The sequence below is a fragment of the Canis lupus genome, chromosome 20 (genome assembly GCF_003254725.2).
Source record: "Canis lupus dingo isolate Sandy chromosome 20, ASM325472v2, whole genome shotgun sequence".
NCBI lineage: Eukaryota > Metazoa > Chordata > Mammalia > Carnivora > Canidae > Canis > Canis lupus.
Window position 1 is genome coordinate 48,291,367 of NC_064262.1, and position 24,372 is coordinate 48,315,738.

At 41.5% G+C, this 24,372-nt stretch overlaps 1 protein-coding gene and 1 long non-coding RNA gene across 3 annotated transcripts in view; both read left to right on the forward strand.

The window, feature by feature from the left end:
• Positions 1–47: 47 nt before the first annotated feature.
• Positions 48–1,045, forward strand: LOC112666641 (uncharacterized). Its single transcript, XR_003140923.3, has 2 exons — positions 48–227; positions 450–1,045. It is a non-coding gene; the product is annotated as an uncharacterized LOC112666641 (long non-coding RNA).
• A 17,768-nt stretch (positions 1,046–18,813) lies between these two features.
• ADGRE3 (adhesion G protein-coupled receptor E3) overlaps positions 18,814–24,372 on the forward strand; it is a 41,450-nt gene continuing 35,891 nt past the window's right edge. The window contains exon 1 of one of the 2 annotated variants that reach the window (XM_049098342.1): positions 18,814–18,973. In XM_049098342.1, the coding sequence (XP_048954299.1) occupies positions 18,949–18,973 (25 nt within the window). In that variant the 5' untranslated portion in view covers positions 18,814–18,948. The remainder of the gene's footprint in view (positions 18,974–24,372) is intronic. The other variant, XM_025457808.3, reaches the window with a different exon arrangement.

Sequence of the window (24,372 nt, forward strand, 5' to 3'; positions counted from 1 at the left end):
TCCGGCCGGAGACACTCCCACCGCAGCGCGCCGCGCCGCCCTGCACACCCGCCGCCGTCCGCCGCCGCCGCGCACTTCCGCTTCCGGCCTCGGGGGTCGCCGGGAGCGGAAGTGGCCGGGGCTCGGCTTTCGGGGTCAGAGGAGGTTCAAGCAGTGACGGGAATGTTGACGACCCTTTCATTATCATTCAGCCTCGGAGGATAAATCCTAGTCTCCTTCCCCGAGGGGTGAGGTTAGGCTCTGAGATGGGGTCGGACTGGAGAGAGGCGGGTAGAGGGGGGCATCTGCCCGACGGGCGGGGCCGGGGGCGGGGCTTAGACTGGTGGGCGGGGACTGGGTGGGTCCGGGGATGGGTGGGCGGGGATGGGGTGGGATCTTGCTCACTATTTTTTTTAAAGATTTAATTTATTTTATTTTATTTTATTTATTTATTTATTTATTTATGATAGAGAGAGAGGCAGAGGGAGAAGCAGGCTCCATGCCGGGAGCCGGACGCGGGACTCGATCCTGGGACTCCAGGATCACGCCCTGGGCTGCAGTCAGGCGCTGAACCGCTGCGCCACCCAGGGATCCCCGGATGCTCACTGTTTAACTTACCTACGCCCACCGCTTTGATCCTTTGGTTCAGTCCATATCCTTACAAAAACATATCGGTAGGTAAGATTTATTTTTCAGGCTAATTTCTTCTAAAAATAGGAGTATATATTTTATGTCTTCTACAACTTACTTTCTCAGTAAAAGTAAGATGCGAAAAAATGTTCAAGACAAGAGAAAATCTGACTTTTTTTTTTTAAGCTAATGTGAGGGCGCTTGGGTGGCTCAGTGGGTTAGACCTGGCTCTTGGTTTTGGCTCAGGTCATGATCTCATGGGTCAAGGGATCCAACCCCTCCCTACACCACCCCCACACACCCCCCCCAGTGGGGTTCCACAATCAGCGTGGAGTCGGCTTGAAAGATTCTCTCCCTCTGTACCTGACCCGACTAGCCCTTTAGTGCGCGCGCGCTCTCTCAAATAAATAAATAAATCTTTTTTAAAATACTAAAACTAATGTTTTTGTTATATAGTATAGATAATACGCACACATGGAAGTTCAAATGGGGGGGAGGGGTGTCTCAATCCGTCTCTGAATTTTCCCAGAAATAACCACTGAAACCAGCTGCCTGATATTCTTTATATATCAGGTACGTGTGTGTATTATTTTCTTCAATAGATACGGATTCGGCATCAGTTGATTACTACATGCTAAGTGCTAGGATTGCAAAGTGCCGTCCTGCAGGGGCATTCCAAGTGGAGAATTGGAGGGGAGTTATGGAGAGAGAGATGACGCTGAGCTACTCCTGTAAAACTAACTCAACACATCGTAGTATGTGCTATGTTAGCAGAATAAAAAATTTTTAAAAATCTAAAAATTTTTTTAAAAAAGATAAGGAGATATGGAGGAGAAATCAAGAAATTTGGTATGGTTGAAAGTGGGTCTGGAAGGATGAATATCAAGCCATAGGGAATGGTTATAGGAAATGTTGCAAGTAGGCACAGTGTAAGCAAGAACACAGCAGTATAGGGGAAATACACATTCTGGGATCACTGAGTAATGTGTTATGTATGGCTAGACATTAAGGGTATGTGTGTGTTATTGTCACAAACATAGACAAATAGATCCAAGAGACAAAACAGCTCAAAAGCAGACTCAGGCATATACGGGCATTCAGTATGTGTTAGTATTTCAAGTCAATGGGGAAGGGAAGCTATTGGGACCATTGGCTAAAGGATTAAGTTATTAAATCTCTATTTTACATCATTCACAAATAATTTCTTCATATTCTGTGTTCCAGAATTTTACTGTGATCTACTCAGTAGGCTTGTTTAATATAGAAACTCTTGTCTTTCAGCTCTAAGAAATTGTTTTATATTATTATTTAAGAATAATAGCCTTCTTTCTGTTTGGTTTTGTTGTTGTTGTTTGTCTCTTTCTTTCCAAAATTCCATAAACTCTTTATGTTTTTGGTCTCCTTTCTTGCAGATTGTTACCACTTTATATCTTATCCTTCTATTGAATTTTTATATTGGCTGCCACAATTTTAATTTCTTAAAGCACTTCTCTATTCTCTAAAGATTCCCTTTTTTCCCAACTATTCTGGTTTCATCTTTTTGAAAATACAAATATAAAAGTATGTTTAAGAGTTCCCTTTGCGGGAGACAGAACATGAAGACTCCTAACTCTGGGAAGCGAACTGGGGGTGGTGGAAGGGGAGGAGGGCAGGGGGTGGTGGTGAATGGCTCGCGGGCACTGGAGGGGGCACTTGACAGGATGACCACTGGGTGTTGTTCTGTATGTTGGCAAATTGAACACCAATAAAAAATAAATTTATTATTAAAAAAAAAAAGAAACATTACAGTAAGAATTTAAAAAAAAAAAAAAAAAAGAGTTCCCTTTGGGGACGCCTGGGTGGCTCAGCCTTTCGCTCAGGGCGTAGTCCCAGAGTCCCAGGATCAAGTCCCACATCAGGCTCCCTGCATGGAGCCTGCTTCTCCCCCTGCCTATGTCTCTGCCTCTCTCTCTCTGTGTCACATGAATAAATAAATAAAATCTTAAAAAAAAAAAAAAAAGTTCCCCTTGTTCCCAGAATTATTTTAGGACACCATGGAATCTCCCAAATGTGCATATTATCAAAATTTGGAATCCACTGAGACTGTGAATTTTTCTGAAGCCGTAATTCTGCTTTCTGCAAAATAAATTTTGAGGTTAGTTTTAGAGTAATTTCAAACTTGAGGCTATAAGAAATAAGATTATTTTAGTAAAGAAATACAAAGTATCTGATTCCCTGGCAGTGGCTTGAGCAAATATTTTAGAACTTTGAGCTTACCATGCTTTTAAGCTCCCTGTTACATACAGAAGGAACCAACTGATCCAGCAGTTCTCAAATTCATCACATGCTTCTTGCTCTTCAATGCCAGTGGCCACTTGCCCCCACACTTTCAGTGGCCACTCCCTCCAAATGACCAGAGGTCATTATTTAACTGTTTCACAGCTACTGACTCCCCACCCCTTAACATTAATGGGATTTTCACTGCCTTTAGGGCCCTCACCAGACCCCACTGACCAATCTCAGAATATCATTTCGTTGAAGATCTGTGGCCGGGATCCCTGGGTGGCGCAGCGGTTTGGCGCCTGCCTTTGGCCCAGGGCGCGATCCTGGAGACCCGGGATCGAATCCCACATCAGGCTCCCGGTGCATGGAGCCTGCTTCTCCCTCTGCCTATGTCTCTGCCTCTCTCTCTCTCTCTCTGTGACTATCATAAATAAATTTTAAAAAATTAAATAAAAAACCATAAAAAAAAAAAAAAGATCTGTGGCCTACAACCACTTCTGGTACTAGTTTCTATTTCCGTGTGGGTTCTTAATTCCAAAAATAGAAACCCATTCCAAATACTTCATGCTAAACATGAATTTAGTAATGGATATCAGTAGCTCAGAGACCAGGAGTTTATGGAAACAGAATTAAAGCCCTAAATGAAACTTCAGAAATAATGTAGAGAAGACCCCATCGGTACTGCTGGACACTGTGATATTCATTTGTATATTTGAGACTATATCTGCTATAGAAATCAAGAATACGGGGCAGCCCCGGTGGCTCAGGGGTTTGGTGCCGCCTTCAGCCCAGCGCGTGATCCTGGAGACCCGGGATCGAGTCCCACATCTGGCTCCCTGCATGGAGCCTGCTTCTCCTTCTGCCTGTCTCTCTCTCTCTGTCTCTTATAAATAAATAAAATCTTTATTAAAAAAAAGAAATCAAGAATACAAATAGGACACATGAAACTCATCAGATGTGTTACGTATAGATAGGTTGCTAGCAACCAAGTAACTTACAAAAAAATAGGTAAAATCCATAAGACACCTTAAGTAAAAGCAACTAAGTAGATCATGTGTGTTAGAAAGGAGAAGGTCAAGAGGTACTTGATATTCTGATTCACTACATATATACAAAGCACACAAAGCGTTCAGTGTTTGTGCTGTCTTCATTCAGCCATCCATCAGTAACACCAATTTGAATCCACATGTCTTGTGCCCAGAAAACCCCATGGCCACTCAGCAGACTACTCAGCAAGCTACAGCTGTGGTGAGATGTACTGTCCCCTGCATCTCTCCAGTACAGCAAGTATATGTCATTGGTCATTCTGTCTGGGGATCACTTGCTCAAGCCTCAGCATTGTCCTCACAATCACATCATCAGCAGAGAAGCCTGACATGGCAGAGGGAAAGAAGAAACAAGACCTACAAACATTCTAAACCCTAAGATTCAGCACGATCTGTCTACTCACACCCTAAGTGTGCTAATTTATTTCATCTCTCCTCTTGTTTCTCACTGTGTGTTTTTGTTTTTGTTTTTCTTTTGAGAGAAAGAGAGAGCATAAGAGTGAGCGGAGGAGGAGCAGAAAGGGAGGCAGAAGGAAGAAAATCCAGCACACTTCACACCCAGCATGGGGCCTGGTGCAGGGCTCTGTCTCATGACCCTGAGATCATGACCTAATCCGAAATCAAGAGTCCGATGCTTAACCAAATGAGCCACCCAGACCCACCTCTCACTGTGTGTTTTAATTAGTTTAGTAAACCATGTGACTTAAGCAGTTCAGTTTGGTCAGTGAGCCCTTCTATTCTGTGACGTCCAGGATGGCTTGCCCAGAGATGTAGCTGGAGGCTGTCATTGCATTAATGCAATTTCCCACATGCATAGGCACCATAGCCTGTAAACTGATATGGCCAACCCTGGGTTCTTGATTGCCTGGCACTGGTGTCCCTGGGAAACCTTGTGTGTCTGCTGCCACCCTCCCATGAAATTCTTGCTCTCTGCATTGCTGGATTGGGATCCAAGTGATGTTGCATCTGCTTCGTAGAGTCTGGACTTTTGCTACAGGAGAGGAAGGAAAGGTGGGATCTGACTTCTAGAATAAGAAGCATAGACGGTAATGAGAGGAACTAGGCACTCAAAGTATGACAGATATTCTCTACAGCTGATCTGGTCTGCCATCCTTCCCTCTGCATATATATGCAGACAGGGATAGATGATGGAAGGCTGCTTACCAGCATTAATCCTGGTTGTTTCTGGAAGGTGAGCTTTTGCATTATTTATTGTTTTCTTATTTAGCCTTGACTCTATTCAGTAGTCCCCTCTTATCTGCAAAGGACATGTCCCAGACCCCCAGTGGAAGCCTGAACCCATCGACAATACTGAACCCTATATATACATAATATATATCATGTGTTTTCCTATATATACATACCTATAATAAAGTTTCATTCATAATCAGGCATAGTAAGAGATGAACAACAATAACTATTTGGTGGGGTCGTTGTCTGGTTTTGGAATTAAGGTGATGCTGGCCTCCTAGAACAAGTTTGGAGGTGTTCGATCTCTTTCTATCTTTCCAAACAACTTTAGTAGAATAGGTATACGGTTTCTCTTTAAACATTTGATAGAATACCCCAGGGAAGCCATCTGGCCCTGGACTTTTGTGTCTTGAGAGGTTTTTGATGACTGCTTCAATTTCCTCCCCGGTTATTGGCCCGTTCAGGTTTTCTATTTCTTCCTGTTCCAGTTTTGGTAGTTTGCGGTTTTCCAGAAATGTATCCATTTCTTCTAAATTGCCTAATTTATTGGCATATAGCTGCTCATAATATGTTTTTAAAAACGTTTCTATTTGCTTGGTGTTGGTGGTGATCTCTCCTTTCTCATTCATGATTTTATTAAGTCTTTCTCTCTTCTTTTTAATAAGGCTGGCTAATGGTTTATCTATCTTATTAATTCTTTCAAAGAACCAACTCCTGGAATTGTTGATCTGTTCCACAATTCTTCTGGTCTCTATTTCATTGAGTTCTGCTCAAATCCTTATTAACTCTCTTCTGCTGGGTGTAGGATCTATTTGCTGTTTTTTCTCCAGCTCCTTTAGGTGCAAGGTTAGCTTTTGTATTTGAGTTCTTTCCAGTTTTTGGATGGCTGCGTGTGTTGCGATGTATTTCCCCCTCAGGACTGCTTTTGCTGTATCTCAAAGATTTTGAACAGTTGTATCTTCATTCTCATTAGTATCCATGAATCTTTTCAATTCTTCTCTAATTTCCTGGTTGACCCTTTCATCTTTTAGCAGGATGGTCCTTAAACTCCACGTGTTTGAAATACTTCCAAACTTCTTCTTGTGATTTAGTTCTAATTTCAAAGCATTATGGTCTGAAAATATGCAGGGGACAATCCCAATCTTTTGGTATCAGTTAAGACTTGATTTGTGACCCAGAATGTGGTCTATTTGTGACCCAGTATGTGGTCTATTCTGGAGAAAGTTCCATGTGCACTTGAGAAGAATGTATTCAGTTGCATTTGCATGTAAAGTTCTGTAAATATCTGTGAAATCCATCTGGCCCAGTGTATCATTTAAAGCTCTTCTTTCTTTGAAGATGTTGTGCATAGAAGATCTATTGATTGTAGAAAGCACTACATTCAAGCCACCAAGTATAAGTGTATTATTATCTAAGTATTTCTTCACTTTGGTTATTAATTGATTGATATACTTGGCAGCTCCCACATTCAGGGCATAAATATTGATGATTGTTAGGTCCTCTTGTTGGATAGATCCTTTAAGTATGATATAGTGTCCCTCTTCATCTCTTAACAGTCTTTGGGATAAACTTTAGTTTATCTGATATAAGGATGGCTATCCCTGCTTTCTTTTGAGGACCATTTGAATGGTACATGGTTCTCCAACCTTTTTTTTTTTTCCAGGCTGTAGGTGTCCGTATGTCTAAAATGACTCTCTTGTAGACAGCAAATAGATGGGTCCTGCTTTTTTATCCAATCTGAAACCATGCGCCTTTTCATGGGGTCATTAAGCCCATTCACGTTCAGAATTACTATTGAAAGATATAAATTTAGTGTCATCATGATGCCAGTATCACCTTAATTCCAAAACCAGACAAAGACCCCATGAAAGGGCAGCCCTGGTGGCTCAGTGGTTTAGCTCCATCTTTGGGCCTGGGCGTGATCCTGGAGACCCGGGATCGAGTCCCGCTCCGGGCTCCCTGCATGAAGCCTGCTTCTCCCTCTGCCTCTGTCTCTGACTCTCTCTCTCTCTCTCTCTGTGTCTCTCATGAATAAATAAATAAAATATTTTTTTAAAAAGACCCCACGAAAAAGGAGAATTAAAGACCACTATCCCTGATGAACATGAATGCAAAAATTCTCAACAAGATACTAGCCAATAGGATCCAACAGTACATTAAGAAAATTATTCACCATGACGAAGTGGGATTTATCCCGGGGATGCAAGGCTGGTTCAACACTCATAAAGCAATCAATGTGATTCATCATATTAGCAAGAGAAAAAACAAGAACCATATGATCCTCTCAATAGGTGCAGAGAAAGCATTTGACAACATACAGCATCCATTCCTGATCAAAACTCTTCAGAGTGTAGGGATAGAGGGAACATTCCTCAACATCTTAAAAGCCATCTACGAAAAGCCCACAGCAAATATCATTCTCAATGGGGAAGCACTGGGAGCCTTTCCCCTAAGATCAGGAACAAGACAAGGATTTCCACTCCACTCTTACCACTGCTATTCAACATAGTACTAGAAGTCCTAGCCTCAGTAATTAGGCAACAAAAATAATAAATAAATAAATAAATAAATAAATAAATAAATAAATAAATAAATAACTGGCATTCAAATTGGCAAAGAAGATGTCAAACTCTCCCTCTTTGCAGATGACATGATACTGTACATAGAAAACCCAAAAGCCTCCACCCCAAGATTGCTAGAATTCATACAGCAATTCAGCAGTGTGGCAGGATACAAAATCAATGCCCAGAAGTCAGTGGCATTTCTATACACTAACAATGAGACTGAAGAAAGAGAAATTAAGGAGTCAATCCCATTTACAATTGCACCCAAAAGCATAAGATACCTAGGAATAAACCTAACCAAAGAGGTAAAGGATCTATACCCTAAAAACTACAGAACACTTCTGAAAGGAATTGAGGAAGACACAAAGAGATGGAAAAATATTCCATACTCATGGATTGGCATAATTAATATTGTGAAAATGTCAATGCTACCAGGGCAATTTACACATTTAATGCAATCCCTATCAAAATACCATGGACTTCCTTCAGAGAGTTGGAACAAATCATCTTAAGATTTGTGTGGAATCAGAAAAGACCCCAAATAGCCAGGGGAATATTAAAAAAGAAAACCATAGCAGGGAGTATCACCATGCCAGATTTCAGGTTGTACTACAAAGCTGTGGTCATCAAGACAGTGTGCTACTGGCACAAAAACAGACACATTGATCAATATAACAGAATAGAGAATCCAGAATTGGACCCTCAACTTTATGGTCAACTAATATTCAACAAAGGAGGAAAGACTATCCACTGGAAGAAAGACAGTCTCTTCAATAAATGGTGCTGGGAAAATTGGACATCCACATGCAGAAGAATGAAACTAGACCACTCTCTTGCACCATACACAAAGATAAACTCAAAATGGATGAAATAGGGATCCCTGGGTGGCGCAGCAGTTTGGCGCCTGCCTTAGGCCCAGGGCGCAATCCTGGAGACCCGGGATCGAATCCCACATCGGGCTCCCAGTGCATGGAGCCTGCTTCTCCCTCTGCCTGTGTCTCTGCCTCTCTCTCTCTCTGTGACTATCATAAATAAATAAAAACTTTAAAAAATGGATGAAATATCTTAATGTGAGACAAGATTCCATCAAAATCCTAGAGGAGAACACAGGCAACACCCTTTTTGAACTCAGCCACAGTAACTTCTTGCAAGATACATCCACAAAAGCAAAAGAAACAAAAGCAAAAATGAACTATTTGGACTTCATCAAGATAAGAAGCTTTTGCCCAGCAAAGGGTACAGTAAACAAAACTAAAAGACAACTTACAGAATGGGAGAAGATATTTGCAAATGACCTATCAGATAAAGAGCTAGGATCCAAGATCTATAAAGAACTTATTAAACTCAACAGCAAAGAAAAACAATCCAATCATGAAATGGGCAAAAGACATGAAGAGAAATCTCACAGAGGAAGACATAGACATGGCCAACAAGCACATGAGGAAATGTTCCGCATCACTTGCCATCAGGGAAATACAAATCAAAACCACAATGAGATACCACCTCACACCAGTGAGAATGGGGAAAATTAACAAGGCAGGAAACAAGTGTTGGAGAGGATGTGGAGAAAGGGGAACCCTCCTGCACTGTTGGTGGGAATGTGAACTGGTGCAGCCACTCTGGAAAACTGTGTGGAGGTTCCTCAAAGAGTTAAAAAGAGATCTGCCCTACAACCCAGCAGTTGCACTGCTGGGGATTTACCCCAGAGATAGAGATGCAATGAAACGCCGGGACACCTGCTCCCTGATGTTTCTAGCAGCAATGTCCACAATAGCCAAACTGTGGAAGGAGCCTCGGTGTCCATTGAAAGATGAATGGATAAAGAAGATGTGGTTTTTGTATACAATGGAATATTACTCAGCCATTAGAAACGACAATACCATTTGCTTCAACGTGGATGGAACTAGAGGGTATTATGCTGAGTGAAGTAAGTCAATCGGAGAGGGACAAACATTGTATGTTCTCATTCATTTGGGAAATATAAATAATAGTAAAAGGGAACATAGGGGAAGAGAGAAGAAATGTATGGGAAATATCAGAAAGGGAGACAGAACATAAAGACTCCTAACTCTGGGAAAAGAACTAGGGGTGATGGAAGGGGAGGAGGGTGGGGGGTGGGGGTGACTGGGTGACGGGCACTGAGGGGTGCACTTGACGGGATGAGCACTGGGTGTTATTCTGTATGTTGGCAAATTGAACACAAATAAATAATAAATTTATTATTAAAAAAGAAAATAAATAAATTTATTTTAAAAATAATAATAAAGAGAAAACACTAATAAAAATAAATAAATAAATAAATAAATAAATAAATAAATAAATAAATAAATAAATGAAAACACAGTACCCTACACACAATAATCAGTTGACCTATAATAAGCAAATAAATAGATGAGTAAATGAAAGAAAAAAGAATCAGATGTGTTGTCTACTACTGTGCACATTTCACACAAATGGATAAATGTCTTCTATGAGGACAGAAGACTAATGGAAACAAAGCAGTACCCTCCTTTCATGTACTCATTTGTTTTGATATTTACAAAAAAAAAACTGGACTTTAAATACTTTAAAAATCAGACCATATTTTTAACACATTGACATTTGCCTTTATATTAAATGATTAAGTTGTTTTATGGGCCTATATAATCAGTAATAAAATTGTATTCTTGTAATTCAATTAAAAATACTCAAAAGCTTATTGCAATGTGTATTTTTGGTTTAAATAAACTACATAAAATAAGTAAAAAATAAATAAAAGAAGTTCAAGCTCAAAAAAATAAAAATAATTTATAAAAATAAATAAATAAATTTATTTTAAAAAAAGATGTGGTATATGTATACAATGGTATATTACTCAGCCATCAGAAAGGATGAATACCCACCATTTGCTTCAATGTGAATGGAACTGGAGGGTGTTATGCTGTGTGAAATAAGTCAACCAAAAAGGACAATAATCATATGGTTTCACTCATACAGGGAATATAAGAAATAGTGAAAACGATTATAAGGAAAAGGAGGGGAACTGAGTGGGAAAAATTAGAGAGGGAGACAAACCATGAGAGACTCCTAACTCTGGGAAACTTAGGGTTGCAGAAGGGGAGCTGAGTGGAGGGATAGAGACACTGGGTAACAGGCACTAAGTAGGGCACTTGATGGGATGAGCCCTGGATGTTATACTATATGTTGGCAAATTGAATTTAAATTAAAATTTTTTTAAGTTTTAAATTTTTAATAATAATAAAAGAGTAGACTACTGTACTAGGGGGAGTTGGTATAAGGCCAAAAATTAAAGTCCAGTATTATGTGCTGCCTTGATACCTGCTGGAAACTGAGATGGACTTGAATGACCTAACCATGATTTTGCCTCCCCACTCTGCTCATATGGAAAAGATCCGCTAGCCAAACAACCCTCTGTATCATGGGGACCAGGCACAATTGCTGCTCATTCCTGAGTAGTAGGCCCCAGCGCCCTGCCAGCCTGCAGAATGATGCAGACAAGCCAATCACATCTTCTCATCGTGGAGAACCAGGAGGCACCTCTTCCTCTTGTTACTACAAAGCCTGCTTCTCATGGCTCCTGGCTATTCACTCTATTCCCAAGTGCAACCCTATGGGGCCCCATGTGGCATGTGCCATCCTCCTTCCCTGATCTATGAACATATGTGGTGAATAAACTGCTGCCGATCTCATCTGTCTGGTGTCAGATGTCATTTTTCAACTGTCCCCTCAACTGTCAGGAAGGAATCCCTCCCTCAGCAAAGAGGTGAAGAAGAGGCAATCAAAGCAGGAGGATATAAGTCATAAATCTTTTTAAAGTACCATTGGGACAGACCAATCATAAATTCAGATATGCCTACCTTTCTACTCAGTTCTAGTGAATTTTCCTAAAGAAATATTTACACAGGATCTTAGTGTCAAAACACATAAGGCTGTTCATTGTAGCATTTTTTGCTATAAGGTAAGCCTGGAAACAGCTTACATGTACATCAGTAAGGGATTGAATAAGTAATTCTATTTAATGTAATATGGTGAAGTCATTAAAAGTGAGGTGGTAAAACAATGTTGAATGATACATAAATAATTTCACAATATATTTTATGGTAGCTACTTAAAATATGTCAATGTCATGAGTTAGTTAATTATGCAGCAACATCTTTATTTTTCTCCCATGGCATTTATCTATTCCCAAACCTGCCCTGCACCAATTCTATGATTTTATTTCCTAGAACTATTTCCATAAAAATGTATTTTTTAACAAATAAAGGAAAGAAAATAAAATTTTGTTAGTGCCATGGATGTGTTTTTTTCCACTGAAGAGTAAAGGAATTGGCTGGATTTCAAATGAGAGAAAATTAAGATTTACTACAATTAATCAATGTGACATGAAATCACCAAACACAGAGACAGTATCTCTTAAACATTTGTTGGATGGATGGATGGATGGATGGATGGATGGATGGATGGATGGATGGATGATGGAAGGATGGATGGACTAATAAATGTGAATACCAGGTTCCATGCACCTATTACTAAATTTAACTTATTAATTCAATAAGTATCTTTGGACCTGAATTCCCAAATGCAATAAGAATATAATAGTATTTTTCAGAAACTAATTTTAAAAAAGAATATAATTACATTTTTACATTACATTAAGGTAATGTAAAAAAAAAAAGTACCGGTTAGTAAATATCTCTGTAGGATTTGTCTCAGCTCCTTATACCCTAAGGATTTTTTTTTTCTTGTATCTCAAAGATGTCTTCAATATATTGTTCTTTTTTTAATAATAAATTTATTTTTTATTGGTGTTCAATTTGCCAACATACAGAATAACACCCAGTGCTCATCCCGTCAAGTGCCCCCCTCAGTGCCCGCCACCCAGTCACCCCCACCCCCTGCCCTTCTCCCCTAAGGATTTAAATCTAAGGATTTAAATCTTCATTCTCAATCTTGTTTTATAAACCAAGCATTTGAAGCTACCTCAAATTTCTTATTCCTTAGTTTTCCCGGAAGGTGGCAGTAGGGTATAAAGACTAACTTCACTGTATCTAGGTCCAAATAGGATTTCACCAACATTTTCATCATCGTCGTTGTCAATAAAATTATATTGCTAAGGGAACTTGCTTGTGCCTCATCATAATATAATTTTTCAATCTTGTTTCAAAGCAAAATCAGAAAGAGTTAGGAAACTTGAACTATTTTTTCCAATGTTATTTTGCTGACATAACTTAATAAGGGAGGGATTCTTAGGTCAGGCTCCCAAGGATCGTGATTCACTGGAAACTGCTCTCAAGAGAGAGAATAAGGCAAGCAAGATAAGGCAGATGAAGGGATTGACCAAAGACAACAGTTGAGCTGCATTCAAATATCAACCTGACCCCACAGGGAGCCCTGGAGCATGAGTGATACCCCATAGGTGCTCCCCTTAGAAACAAGGGGCTGACCTTCGGTATCCCCACCTCAGAACAATATTGGCTACAAGATGCCCCCTAGGGATGAGGGTCATAACTTCCTAGAGCAGCTTCAGTTCAATTGAAGGCAATTCTCTGGAGAAAGGGGCAGATATGAGTAATAACAGCCAAACCAAAATAGCTGGGGTATGGAAACATAAAAATCAATTTATTCTTTAGGGAAAGAAATACATTCACGGGATTAACAATATTCGTTTTTTTTAAATACACTTTAGTGGTGCCTAAGTGGCTCTGTCGGATAGTGGCCAACTCTTGATTTCAGCTCAGGTCAGGACCTAGAGGTCCTGGGATGGAGCCCCATGTCCAGGCTCTATGCTCAGTGGGGAGCCTGCTGTTCTCCCTCTTTGTCTCTCTCACTGCCCCTCCCTTGATGCATGCTCACTTGCCCTCTCTATATATATCTCTCAAGTAAATAAATAAAACTTTTAAATAAATAAATACACTTTCATGGAAATGGTTTTATGAAAGAGGCCAGGAAAATAGGATCTGGGTGAGGCAACAAAAGCATCCTCTATAGAAATCTACACCAACGCTTGCATGAATTAATCCTAACTGACAAACTGTCTGCCATCATAATCCTTGAGACTTTAAAGTATTAAGAATCATGTGGATAATGTATAAACTTGTTCAATCACTGTGTTGTACATCCCTGAAACTAATGTAACATTGTGTGTGAACTACACCCAAAAGAAAAAAATTATTTTAAAGAATCATGTGAAATCTGCTCTCTCCCAGTTTTATCATGTAATGATACAATGGGAAATCAATGTTATTTTGAGCACTTTAAAATAAAGAGAAAGTGACATTCATACTCTGCATAGCGATGTTTGAGGTAGTAGGTATATATAACCCAGAGAAAGGTTTGAGCACTGTAGTGGGCGCTTCTGGTGCTCTGCCCAGATCCCATCCATCACTGTGCCTGTCAGGTTCTGTCCCCACTGCATCCCAAGGGGCAGCCCACAGCCAGTGATTGACTGGCCCAGGATATGAAAGGCCTTGCCTCAAGATGGATGGGCTCCACAGTTCACACTCCAGACCCCCCCTGAGGAACTAAGCTGAGGCTAGACTCCTGCTGAGACCACCTCCCAATTTGGCTCCTTCCTCTACCTGTTTCCTTAATACACATCTTCTGAGCGCATCCTCCTTCAAAAACTCATGTTCATCCCAGTCCCTATCCTGTCCCAACAAAATATATGCAACCGACCCCTATTCTCCCCCCAACACATCATGTGCATCCCAATTCGTACTTCAGGATCTCCTTCCAGGCAACTGGTCTAAGACAGCCATACTATGAAGGCTTTTCTATCAATTAGTATAGGCTAACTGTAGGACTATTGTGAGGGGTTTTCTGGGAGGAAATGCTTCTGGGTCTTGAGGAACTGGGAGGGGGACTAGTTATTAGAGGGAGAAAGGGAACTCCAGGTACAGGGAACAGCATGTGCAAAAAAAAAGACTTTATGAGAATGGGGATTTTTGTCTGTTTTGTTCACTTTTTTTTTATCCCTTGTGCCTAGAATAGATCAGTGCTTTCTGGGATTAGAGTGTGGAGGTCGAGCTTGGACCCTGAAGTATGTAGGTGCCTGGAGATTCCCGCTGTTAAGAGCCAACCTGCTGGCCCCCCTCCACCAGGATACCTCTAGAGAGCTAGTCGGGAGAGTTAGGAACTTGAAGTCAACAAGGGCAGCCACTTCTGAGAGTAACTGATAACCAGCCTCCAACCAGATCTTTGAGTCCATTCATTTATGAAATCAGTACTTAATGAGAATCTACTATGTGCCAGACCCTGTACGGGGCACAGGGTCTACAGCAATGAATAAACCAAACCAAATGCCTTGCCCTGTGGAGCTGGCATTCCAATAGGGCAGAGAGACAGCAAACAAAATTAATGAAGTAAATAAGCAAGTTGTCTCGTATATTAGAAGGTGGTGGGTACAATTAATAGAAATAACTAAGCAAAGTGGATGGAGGATGTGAGAGAGAGAGTTTGAGAAAGAAAAGGGGGGGGCAGAGAGAGAGCGATTTTAGACAGGAAGGTCATGGGAGACCTCCAGGGGACGCTAAAGCAATAACTTGAAGTAAGCCAGGGAGCCCTGTGGTTACAGGCGGTAATCTAAAGGAAAGCATTTAAGAAGAACAGCCTTAGGTAGAAAGCATTTAGGGAACAAGTACAAAAACCCAGAGGCAGGAGTGTTCCTGGCATGTTCAAGGAAAGGCAAGGAACGAGTAGTGTGGCTGAGGCAGAGAAAGCAGAGGACAGGGTGAGGGAGACTGGGAGGGGATGAGGGCAAGGTGGTGACCAGAGCAGATCACACAGGGTCCTATGGGCCATGATGAGGACTTTGGCTTTTATTTTAAGTGGGAGTTGTGAAGGCTATCATCAGAGGAGGAACAGGATCTGACTTAGATTTAATATTATCTTTGGTCACAGTAAAGCTTTATTAAACATCACAGCCTGGCTGAGATGTTCCAGGAGGAAGCAGAGAGAACTGCATTTCCAACCTGAGTCTAGGGCTAGGGAGTCAGCAGTAGGAATCAGCATAAGACAATGAAGAGACTGTTCACTGAAGTCAACAGTAGTGAAGACAGCAGTCAATAAGATGAAAAATATAGGAGGGAGGAAGAGATAGAGAAATGGATGGATGGATGGATGGATGGATGGATGGATAGATGGATGGAGCATACAGGGATGGGTGGACAGACATAAAGGGCATCTGTGAGCTGAAACTGCAGGAGACTCTCAGAAATGACTGAGAGAGGGACGCCTGGGTGGCTCAGAAGGTGAGCATCTGCCTTCAGCTCAGGTCATAATCCCGGGGTTCTGGGATTGAGTCCCACACCGGGCTCCCTGCAGGGAGCCTGCTTCTCCCTCTGCCTATGTTTCTGCCTCTCTCTGTGTGTCTCTCATGAATAAATAAATAAAATATTTTTTTAAAAAAAGAGAGAACTAAGAGGACACTTTCAAAAGGTCTGATTTTCAGCAAGAAATCCCCTGAAGTTTTATGCTGTAAAGTCATTATAAAAAAGCATTATAATCTCATTTTCTATCATAAGTAAAAGGCTAGGGACACTCTGGTTTATACTTACCTGCTCTATGAAGCAATGTGACGGTAATAGAGAGCCACCAGGTCAGGTGGGCAGCCTAAGAGCGAAGAGTGAAAGAGGAGTCTGGGGACACCTGGGTGGCTCAGTGGTTGAGCGCCTCCCTTCGGCCCAGGGAATGATCCTGGAGTCAGTCCCAGGATCTAGTCCCACATCGGGCTTCCTGCATGGAGCCTGCTTCTCCCTCTGCCTGTGTCTCTGCCTCTCTCTCTCTCTCTGTGACTATCATAAATTAAAAAAAAAAATAAAAAAATTAAAAAAATAAATAAATAAAATGTCAGTAGAGGGGCATCCTGGGTGGCTCAGCAGTTTAGCACTGCCTTCAGCCCAGGGCCTGATCCTGGAGACCTGGGATCGAGTACCACATCAGGCTCCCTGCATGGAGCCTGCTTCTCCCTCTGCCTGTGTCTCTGCTTCTCTCTCTATGTCTCTCATGAATAAATAAATAAAATCTTTAAAAAAAAAAAAAAGAAAGAAAGAAAGAAAGCTGAGTCTGGAGAGGTGGACTGGGGCCAGATCAGGTGGGCTTTATGAGCCTGCTAAGCACATTTAGCCAGCAAAGTATCCATGGGACTGTGAGGCAGGCATGGGATGGGCTCAGATTCATATTTCAGAAAGGTCTCCCAGCTGCAGAGTAAAGAATTCGATGGAAGGACAACCAATTAGAAGACTATTGAAGTTATCCCAGATCAGAGATGTCTGAGAGCAGAGAAGTTGAGTGACTTTCCCAAAGTCACACAACTAAAGTGGCAGAGCTAAGATTTGAACCCAGGTGGTCTGGGTCTAGAACTGATACTCTGCAATATCATAGGCCTGGCCATTAGGTGGCACCACCTGTCTTTCCTAATCAACTCTTGCTTCCAACTATAACCACACTCCCAGAGGAACAACAGGGAGAAAGAACCAGAAGTCTCATTGCAGGACTGCTGGGCCACAGGGGATGGTGAGACGTTGTGAGCTTAACAAACTTATTATGCAGGACTTGTGATCTTGACAACCCCAAGAGCCAGCAAATTCCACCATGCTCCAACCACCTGAGGAAATCCATTTGTTCTTTTACCTTGCTCACACACTTGCCTCCAAGAGTCTCTGGAGTTGACTATACTTACTATCTCCCCTTCTTCACTTTTCATTTTCCCTCAACCAACTCTATTTTGACTTCCACTACCATCATCATCATCACTACCACTATCACCACTGCCACCTCCACCACCTTCACCACTATTATTACCACCATCATCACCTCTACCACCTCACCACTGCCATCGTGTCCACCATTTTTACTACATCATCATCACCACTACCGTCACTGCCTTCATTATCACCACCAGCACAACCGGCACAACTGTCCCCACCACCACCATTACCTGTACAACCACCTCTACTATCTTCACCACCAACATTATTTTCACCATCACCACCACCATCTCCACTGCCTTCATCATTGTCATCTTTATCATCATCACCACCATCATCCTCACCACTGTAACTTCTTTTGATAAGAATACAACAACCTCCCGACTGCTCTGTCCTTTGAATATTTTTCAGTCTTAATTCAGTCTGATCTCTTTCCTTTCCTTCCATGACACCATACTCTACTCATTTCCCCCCATCTGTCTAGCCACTCTTGTCCTGTCCCCTCTCCTTGCCACTCCTCTATTCCCTGATATTTAAACTACTTACTCAGGGCTCTCTTCTCACTCTACTATCTCTTCTTACATGATTTCATCTAGTACCATGGCTACAATTACCACCTGGGGACTGGGGGGAAAAGCCTCTCTTTTGTGAACTAGGCCATATATGTAATGAATATTGAAATCACAGTACCTCAAAATCAATTTATCCAAAACCTAATGCCATCTCTCCCCAAAAACCTGCTTTTCCCAGATGCCAGGAGCTTATTTCCCCTTAGATGTTGTAGATGCCCAGCAGTTGAGCATCTGCTTTTGGCCCAGGTTGTGATCCTGGAGTCCCGGGACCAAGTCCCACATCGGGCTCCCTGCATGGAGCCTGCTTCTCCCTCTGCCTGTGTCTCTGCCTCTCTCTCTTTCTCTCTGTGTCTCTCATGAATAAATAAAATATTTTAAAAATATATTTTTTGAAGGAGGGAAGGACTTAGTTTTTATCCCAAACCCTGCAATTGGTTTGGATTGCCCCAAATAACCAAATAATTTATCACCCTCTACTGAGTTTACTTTGAGACTCTAGCCAGATCTGTTATGTACCATCCACTAAGTGGGTAAAAATGATAACATTTGTGAAAAATGACTCCTCCAGTAACTTTAGATACCAACAGAGATACCCTAAGTTCTGGCTTACCCAGCTCAAAACCACAGGGTTATTTAAGCTTTATTTTGACCCCAAAGTCACTTCCCATTCCTCAGACAATGATCTATGACTAAAAACCATTACTTTCCTAGGGTCAATCTGGTTCTCTCACCCCAAAGGCAATCAAGAGTAGCTATGAAAACCTACCACCAAAGAAGCGTATGAAAACAACTGTAGAAAATAAACAAGTAAAAAAGCAGAACCATGGGTTTGATGGTGAAAGATAAGAATGAGTTCCCTTTTCTGATAGAAATTTCCTTAGTCAGCTAACCTATGTATATCAATTCTCATAAGATTTCCTTGAGATAGGATAAGTGGTCAGGATAAAGCAACAAAGAACTTCAAGAGCTGGCCAGCAAGGGTATTCTGAATGCAGGAATGCGAGGGCCATCATTCCTTCCAGGTATGTGTAACCTTGGGAATGACTGTATCTTAACCTACCCCCTATCAGAAGCTACTGGGTTCAACAATTACCTGTCTTTTCCTTAGCCTTTTTCTTCTTTTTTTTTTTTTAATTTATTTTTTATTGGTGTTCAATTTACTAACATACAGAATAACCCCCAGTGCCCGTCACCCATTCACTCCCACCCCCCGCCCTCCTCCCCTTCTACCACCCCTAGTTCGTTTCCCAGAGTTAGCAGTCTTTACGTTCTGTCTCCCTTTCTGATATTTCCCACACATTTCTTCTGCTCCACTTTAAACATTCTCTTTTTCCCTGGGATTATGGTTTCCTTCCTCACCACCCTGTTCAAACTGTATTGTCAAATATCCCTAAAACTTTTCCTGATGGTCCAATCCAAGGAGTTGTTCATATTCATCTTCGAAGGTTTTATTCTCTAATTGACATCCTCTTCTCCTTGATAATTCTGTGACTTAGCACTGCCCTGACTTTTCTCTACCTCTCTTGCCATTCTTTCCTTCCCCTCCTTTTCCTCCGTACTGTACCAAGAATATTAATATTATCCCCACCTTAGGGATGAGAAAACTGGGGCACACAGAGATTGTACTACCTGCTCAAAGTCACACAGCTTGTAAATGGCAGAGTCAGGATTCAAACCTAAGCTGCCTGGCTCCAGATCTTTGCCATAATGCTCTTCCCACAGGATTCTGCTTGAGTTTTCTCTTTTTCTGCTCCCTTTCCTAGAGGAAACTCTTTTGTTTTTAAATATTTTATTTATTTATTCAAAATAGACAGAGAGAGAGAGAGAGAGAAGCAGAGACACAGGCAGAGGGAGAAGCAGGCTCTCTGCAAAGAGCCCGATGCAGGACTTGATCCCGGACCCCAGGATCACGCCCTAAGCCAAAGGCAGATGCTCAATTGCTGAACCACCCAGGCATCCCTAGAGGAAACTCTTGATCCTTTGGCTTCAGTTGCCACCTCTGTGCAGATGGTTCCCCAACCCGGGAGCCCCAACCATCTTTCTGGCTTCATATCAAATAACAATATCAATAGCCACAATATCGACCTTACATTTACTGAACACATACTTTAGCCTAAAATTGTTTTACCTTCATTATTGCACAACACCTTCGCATGACAGATGCAAAATAGCATTACAGAGAGATTATAAGATTTGTTTAACGTCTTAGAGCTGTTCAGTTGTAGAGACAGGTGGTAGATCATGAAGTCTATCAAAACAATATAAGCTTCTTAAAGGTAAATGCCATGTGCTCTCACATTTGCAGTGCCTTCCATATCTTATATATAAGAGGTGTCTGATATATATCTATGAAATCAAATTTAAGTGAGACAGTGTGCAATTTTTTATATATCTCAATAAAGCTTAAATAAAATGTAAAAAATAAATAAATAAATAAATAAATAAATAAATAAATAAATAAAACAAAGAGAAGCCCAAACAAGATGTTTCCTGCTTTTGCCAACTGGAGGCAGAGTCCTGGACACTTCTGGGATGGATTATTTGTGAATTCAGTTACCGGTATACCCTCTGCCCACATCACTGGATGCAACAGGCAGTGTAATCGAATGAGCCTCTGGTCAAAAATAAGAATAGGATTCTAGTGCAAATAAAATGGTAACAGAAAAAAAAAATGGTAACAGAGACAGCTAGCATTTATGGAGTGATTGTTGCCATACATTGTGCTTCATGCATGCCCTTGTTTATGTCATCACCCTTAACCCCAGGTAGTAGGTAATTCTGTGGCCATGTTTCATATAAGGAAACAAATTAAACAATTTGCACAACTAGAGTCCAAGCCACTTGACCTCCAGGGACCTGTTTCCTCATGAACAAAATGAGTCAGTGGATGATTTCTAAAGTTTCTTAGGACTCTTAGATGCAAGCATGCTCATGACTCTTGGGAAACCCTAATTTAAGACACATGTACGTATTATTGAGCACAGGGTTGCTGGCTGGACTTGAAGACTAGCCTTGAGGAAACCTGGTAGTGCCCAGACTGCCTGAACTTTAGGAACTAGGAAATGCTTTTCAATCTATGTTTTACCAACTGGCTCTGTGAGCTATAGTCATCATTTGGGCACGTGTAGTGTTACTGCAGCTTCTGCAAATTAATTATTATACAAAAGTAGTGGAAGGGAAATTTAAATTCATTGGGAAATATGCCAGGGCCCTGCCATTAAGCAATTTACAGCTCAGCTGAGAATATTTTCACTGAACAATCAAAAATATTCATAATGCTCCATGAATGCAGTTGCATAAAGTATCTGATCACAACTGGCACCTTCTCTGATGAAAGATGGGAGCATGAAAGGATGAATAACAGACCTCCAAAGATGTCAATGTCCTAATCCCCTGGAACCTGTGAATATGTTAGCATAATTGCACAGGGGAGAAAACACTTCACCTCTACCCTCTTAGGGTCTCTGGTTGAAAATCAGAATTGTGCTGACAAAAGACAAATTAATAGGAGAGAAGCAGACAAGTATTATTAAATTGAAGCATGTAAATGAAAGCCTTCACAAGGGAATGAAGACCCAGGGAAGTGGCCAGAGCACAAAGTTTTTGTGCCTTTTGGACAAAGAAATGATGACTTTGTGAAATGACAAAACAAAGAAAGGGATTTGGGCTAGGGATGGCGAATTGCAAGAAAGTACTAGGGGGTCTGTCAACAGGGTAACTGGAGGAAGACAAGAGCTATTTCCGAGAGTGTTGTACAGATCCATTTCAGTGTTCATGCCCAGTCTCTGGTGATAAGGACATTCTTTCCTTCCTGGCCCAGGGAGGGCACCTTTCTCAGGGGAAATTTTTTTTTTTTTTTTTTTTTTTTTATTTATGATAGTCAGAGAGAGAGAGAGGCAGAGACACAGGCAGAGGGAGAAGCAGGCTCCATGCACCGGGAGCCCGATGTGGGATTCGATCCCAGGTCTCCAGGATCGCGCCCTGGGCCAAAGGCAGGCGCCAAACCGCTGCGCCACCCAGGGATCCCCTCAGGGGAAATTTTATAGCCTGATTTTAAGTAGGTCAGAAAACCCTTCCAACACGTGCTGTTTCTCAAGTGCCTTCTACTCCAAATAAGCAACACACCAATGTGGCATATTTTGGGGTGGCATGTCCTGAGCAACTTCACGTGGTCAAAGGGACTTTATAGATATGGATTAAGCTAAGGATCTTGAGATGGGGAGATTATCCTGGATTATACAGGCAGGCCCATTATACTCATGAGGGTCCTTACAAAAGGGAGGCAGGAGACCAGAAAGGAAGGTGCTACTGGCTATGAGGATGGAAGAGGAGACCATGAGCATGGAATGTGGGTCACTTCTGACAGTTGGCAGTGGAAGGAAATGGATTCTACTCTAGAGTTTCCAAAAGGAAGCAGTCCCACTGATATCTTTTTTTTTTTTTTTTTTTTTTTTTTTTAGATTTTATTTATTTATTCATGGGAGACACAGAGAGAGAGAGAGAGAGAGAGAGAGAGAGAGAGGCAGAGAGAAAAGCTCCCTCCATGCAGGGAGCCTGATGCAGAACTCGATCCCAGGACTCGATCCCAGGACTCCAGGATCACTCCCTGGGCCAAAGGCAGGGGCCAAACTGCTAACCACCCAGGGATCCCCATCCCACTGATATCTTAATGTCAGCCCAGTGAGACTAACTTTGGATGTCTGGCCTACATAACAATATGGGAATACATTTCTGTTGTTTTTAAGCCACTAAATTCATGGGAATTTGTCAGCAATCAGAAACTTATACCGGGAAACCCAAAAAGAACTGGCATTGCCCTCCCTCCCACTCTTGAAGGATCACTGCTAGCCCATAGGGCTTTGTCTCCCAAATCTTGCATTGGTCTAGATCCCCAAATAACCAGGTAATATATTCCACCTCCTACTGGACTGTCACATCTGGGGAACACCACTCCTGGAAGAAAAGGCACCTTTTCCTCAAGTCAGCTGTCACTAGAAACATGCCAATCTCAACAGCAGCCCCATGCACTGGGCATGTGTGGGATTTCTGCAAGAGAGGTCATGGGTTGGGGGGTAGATTACCAGCAGGAACCCAGCACCTGAGTTTAGTCTCAGCTCTGCCACTGACAAGCTCTGGGAAATGGAGCAAATGCCTTAGCCCTCTGTGCCTCTGTTTCTTAATCTGCACAACCAGGATCATGCTAATAGCACTCACCTCCTAAAGTTGTTGCAAAGCTGAATTAAGTTCATGTGATGGTGCTTAGAAGAACAATGCCTGGCATTCAGTAAGAGTTTATTTCCCCTTAGATGTTGTAGAGGCTGGCCTTTGTATTTTGCCCAGCCCCCTCTGTGTGTGTATGTGTTTGGTGAGAACATATAACACAAGATCTATTCTTTTAACATATCTTGAAGTGCACAACACCGTATTGTTAACTATTGGTACTAGGTTTTATGGCAGATCTCCAGAACTTATTCACCTTGTATAACAAAAACTTTATACCTATTGAAAAGTAATTTCCCAGGGTGTTATACTATATGTTGGCAAATCTAACTCCAATAAAAAATATACAGGGATCCCTGGGTGGCGCAGCGGTTTAGCGCCTGCCTTTGGCCCAGGGCACGATCCTGGAGACCCGGGATCGAATCCCACGTCGGGCTCCCAGTGCATGGAGCCTGCTTCTCCCTCTGCCTATGTCTCTGCCTCTCTGTGTGTGTGTGTGTGTGACTATCATAAATAAAATAAAAATTTAAAAATATATATATATACAAAAAATAATAATAATAATTTTAAAAAGAAAAGTAATTTCCCATTTCCCTCTTCCCCTAGCCCCTACTGACTACTAATCTATTCTCTGCTTCCATGAGTTTGACTACTTTAGATATTTCATGTAAGTGAAATGATGCGGTATTTTTTCTTCTGTGTTTGGTTTATCTCACTCAGAATAATGTCCTCTAGTTTCTTACCTATTGCCACAAACGTCAAAATTTTCTTATTTTTTTAAGGCCAAGTAATATTTCATTGTATATATATATATATATATATATATATATATATATATATATCACATTTTCTTTATCCATTTATCTGCAGGACCCACTTTCTCAAGGGGTAACCAAAGTTGCAAATAAGATGACTGGCCATCAGAGCTAAATTTCAACCAGTGCACACTAGAAGAGCCACCAGTTGGTTGTTCATCTTGAAATATCCTCACACCATTTGTAAATAATCATTGCTAAGAACCAGCTCCCACCACATTCCTGCCAACCCAGACCCTGCCCTGGGACCCCACCCACCCCACAATTCAGTAGCTAAAATAACATCTGCTGTAACAGCAGAGAAGGATCTCCAGTGTCCTCTCTGATTGGTCAATTCCTGCACCATTCCAGCTGTCAATATTGTCCTTGCAAATGGCAAATAGATC